Consider the following 4,033-nt stretch of genomic DNA (forward strand, 5'->3'; position numbering starts at 1 on the left):
CCCGTGTTTTTCATGTGTTATTGTATATTGTTCATTTGTTACTGATGTGTTATTGTGTTATTATAACACCAAGAATATTCTCAGGACACAATAACACATGAATAACACACAATAACACCAGAATAACAAGGGGAATATTTCCGACAGAGAAAAAAACGACGCGGTAACACGGGGAATATTCCCCCCTCCCCCCGGTGTTATTCTGGTGTTATTGTGTGTTATTCATGTGTTATTGATGTGTTATTGTGTTATTATAACACCAGGAATATTCTTAGGACACAATAACACATGAACAACACACAATAACATATGAATAATACGGGGGGAATATTCCCCGTGTTACTGCACCGTTTTTTTTCTGTCGCGTGGAGTGTCGTGACGTGATTTCATTGGCTACGCACGTTACTCTACGTGCGTAGTACTGATGTAATATTTTTTCCTTGAACACAGGGCCTTGTGATTGAAGACAAAGCACCCAATCACCATGCCAAGTGATGCTGCACACTATCATGCCTTCCTTTCTTCCAACATAAACATTTAAGAATATACTGATCAAAATTTGATCATAATAGGTTTTTAAAATCTTTGAGCTTGCTTTGAAATGTGTGCAATAGAAAAAAATTAATTGATTATTCATATTTTGCATTATTGCAAAAACAAATCGGAGAATTGCAAAACCCATTTAGGTCTGGATATACTCACCCAAAAGTTTCCCTTTTAATCATACACATTAAATATATAAACATATAATTTTGGGTAATTTAATGGAGTTTTTATTTTCAAATATGGCAGCTTCCATTGGAGTCTCAACAGGAACTGATTCGCCTGCCTGCTGATTTGGCTACAAGGTTGGTGTCTAGGATGGTTGCAAGGACCATAAGAAGGATTTTTGCATAGAAAGGTGATTAATCCATTTACACAAATACCCAAAAAACTTAATCCATAAATTAATCTGCAATATTTGGGTCATCAGCTACAGAGGTGAAGCTGTGCATATCCTGAGGGTAAGTTTGTCTGCCCAACAAATTTCTTGAATACTTTCAGCATAGAAAAGCTTAATGAAATATGGAATTTAATTTAATTTAATTAATTTTCCAAGCTTTAGAAAATATATTGTTGCTCTTTTGCTTGTGATTTTCATGATAGTTGATTTTATTTTAAATTTTTTATGCCATAAACCCTTATTTAACATGGAAAATATTGGGTGATACATTATTATTTGGTATTTATGCAACTTCTAATTGCCCCCTTTGTGAAGCCCAAAAAAAAAAAAAAAAAAAAAAAAAAAAGAGGAGAAGCTTCAGGAGACACCTTGACTAAAAATTTATTAATTATAAATACATTATAAATTAAAAATAAATTAAATTTTGGGGGATTTAAGCACATACATGCCACTTTGCTTTTTGCAATTACACCACCCAAATCTATTAAATCACGTCAAAATATCACTATTTTAACTTTCAAATGTAAGATAAAATGAAATATATGTAAAATTGAAGTTTAGGTTTTGTACATGTAGATAAGAATTGAGTGGTATGTGTGTAAATCTTATATTCCAAAACCATTAAAAAATATTAGTTTCTCAATTTGAGGGTAAAACAGTAAAATCATAAAAATCCTTGTGAATCATAAAGCTTTGCAAAAAAAGTTTAATAAATAACAAATTTCTCTTTTACCTACCATCAGTTTCCAAGTCCAAAGCCCGTTGTTCAATTTCTAAACATAGCATCAAACAATAGGGCTCTTATTGCTCGTGAATAGCTCGTGTTCGACTCGTTAAGGAGATCGTCTTCGGCTCGTTAATTTTGTTCGATAAGTTAACGAGCCGAACACGAATTAAGATGTGTTCGTTCGTGTTTGGCTCGTTTTGGCTCGAAATACTACTCGTCAAGTTTATATATATTGAGAAGTATTTTAAAAAAATTTAATTGACTGCATAGCTACAAAGATTTATAACCAATTAAAATATTGATTAAGAAAATAGAATAAAATTACTAAATTAGATTCAAATGATGTTTTAATATAAATGATAATTTTTAAATTTTGCTCAAATTCTTATTGTCTTATGGTACATGATTAGGGCTGTTAAAATGACTCTTTGTTCTTGAACAGCTCGTGTTCGGCTCGTTAAGGAAACGAGCCGAAAACGAGCGAGCACGAACACGAGCGAGCATTCGGCTCGTTTACACCCCTATCAAACAAGCCTATTTTACAAGAAAAGTTTGCATACATAAGACGTACGCAGCGCTGCGTGCGTCAGGTAGGTTACTGGGAGGGTATTGAGGGGTTATATTCATGTTATACCCCCTGTAACTTCTCTGTAACCTTCTTGTAACCTACTTGTACGTTCTAGTAAGTTACGCATTTTTTTTTCATATATTTGTAGGTTACAGAGAGTATAACGCGGATACAACTCATCAATACCCTTCCTGTAATCTACCTACATCTTACGTACGCAAAATTTTCTCCTATTTTACATCCAATTATTCATTTCTTCTCATCATCGTCTACACATTGGAAATATGTGGGCCTTTTCAAAGGATAGAAATCTGTCTCATATTTTCATGAAAATAAATGTCTGCAAGCTATGAAAATAAATTTGGGACATAACAAAGATACTACTATTCCTACCAATTTTTTTTGAAGATTTACATTTATACCACTCAAATTTTATGTATTCACATTTCGAACACCAAAACTTCTATTTTCACATACTGACCACCTTACCTATGCATGAAAAGCTGTATTTCACATTTTAAAAGTTAAAATAGTGATATATTTGATGTGATATTAAAGATTTGAGTGGTATAATGTAAAACGTGAAAGTTTAAGGGTTAGATATGTAAATACATAAGAATTAAGAGGTATGCATGTAATGCACCTACAAATTTAATTTTGGATGATTAACGGTCATAGGTTACTGATACAACATAAAAGATATGCACAATACAAATGCACAAGAAATATCACACAAGTCAACATTTAATTCACACATTAGTAACTGCTAACTAAGTAGATTAAAAGCAAGAACAATAACAAAAATCTCCCTAAGAGGAAGATCCAAGTCTCACGCATAGGGCCATAAATGAACCAATACACTTGTTGAACAACTCCAACTCGCTCAATCAATACTTAGCCATCTTTCTTTAAATTAGTAAATAAAAAACTTCGAATATTTTTGTAAAACTCGAGGGTTAAATGAACCAAATTTGAAAATAGTCAAATTCGTTTGTTGATGCTCACGAACAAACTCAATTGATCAGCAAGTTGTTAAATGGTCCATATTTAATTATTATGATATATAATTAAGGAAAATTAATTAATTATAACTTATTTAATTATGTATTTAATAGTAAAATATAATAATTTAATATCAATATGCATATAAATTTAAAACAATTTTTTTTTAATTTTTTTTTATTTCAATGAATTCGTTTGTTAGTACTTATTTATATTATCTCATTGTATGAAAGCTCACTTACAACTTATATATTATTTGTATTATTTGGTATAAACTAGTTAGATACTGATTTGAAATTTATTCAATTGCTTATTTAATCATATTTATAAAAGTATTTGTTAATAACTTCATATAAAATATTAAATATTCAATCAAATTTTTAGCTTGTTTACTAGTTTTTTATGAAAAAATCAAGTATAAAGCAAATATTTATTTTTACATTAAAAATCAAGTACTCATTCGAATTTGAACCTTATTAAATTAATCAATTCAAGTACAAATCAAATATGCTCATTTAAAATTTTAAACAAGCAAGTATGAACGTATATGTGAAAATTCGGTTCAAGCAAAATATGTATTTATTTTTATATACATGTTGCCTGGGGCTGTCAAAATGGCTCGTTGCTCGCGAACAGCTTGTGTTTGACTCGTTAAGAAGCTCATGTTCGGCTCGTTAATTTCGTTCGATAAGTTAATGAGACGAACACGAACAAAGATGTGTTCGTTCGTGTTCGACTCGTTTTGGCTCGAAATACTACTCATCAAGTTTATATATATATATATATATATATA

At 30.6% G+C, this 4,033-nt stretch overlaps 1 protein-coding gene across 1 annotated transcript in view; it reads left to right on the plus strand.

Moving 5' to 3' along the window:
• Positions 1 to 1,078, plus strand: part of LOC110018372 (uncharacterized aarF domain-containing protein kinase At1g71810, chloroplastic) — a gene marked incomplete at its 5' end in the record, with an annotated part of 53,447 nt that extends 52,369 nt beyond the window's left edge. The window contains 1 exon segment of the mRNA XM_020715664.1: positions 793 to 1,078. Within this exon segment, the coding sequence (XP_020571323.1) occupies positions 793 to 897 (105 nt within the window).
• Between the last annotated feature and the right edge of the window lie 2,955 nt (positions 1,079 to 4,033).

Source organism: Phalaenopsis equestris, unplaced genomic scaffold, assembly GCF_001263595.1.
Source record: "Phalaenopsis equestris unplaced genomic scaffold, ASM126359v1 Scaffold000018, whole genome shotgun sequence".
Lineage (NCBI taxonomy): Eukaryota > Viridiplantae > Streptophyta > Magnoliopsida > Asparagales > Orchidaceae > Phalaenopsis > Phalaenopsis equestris.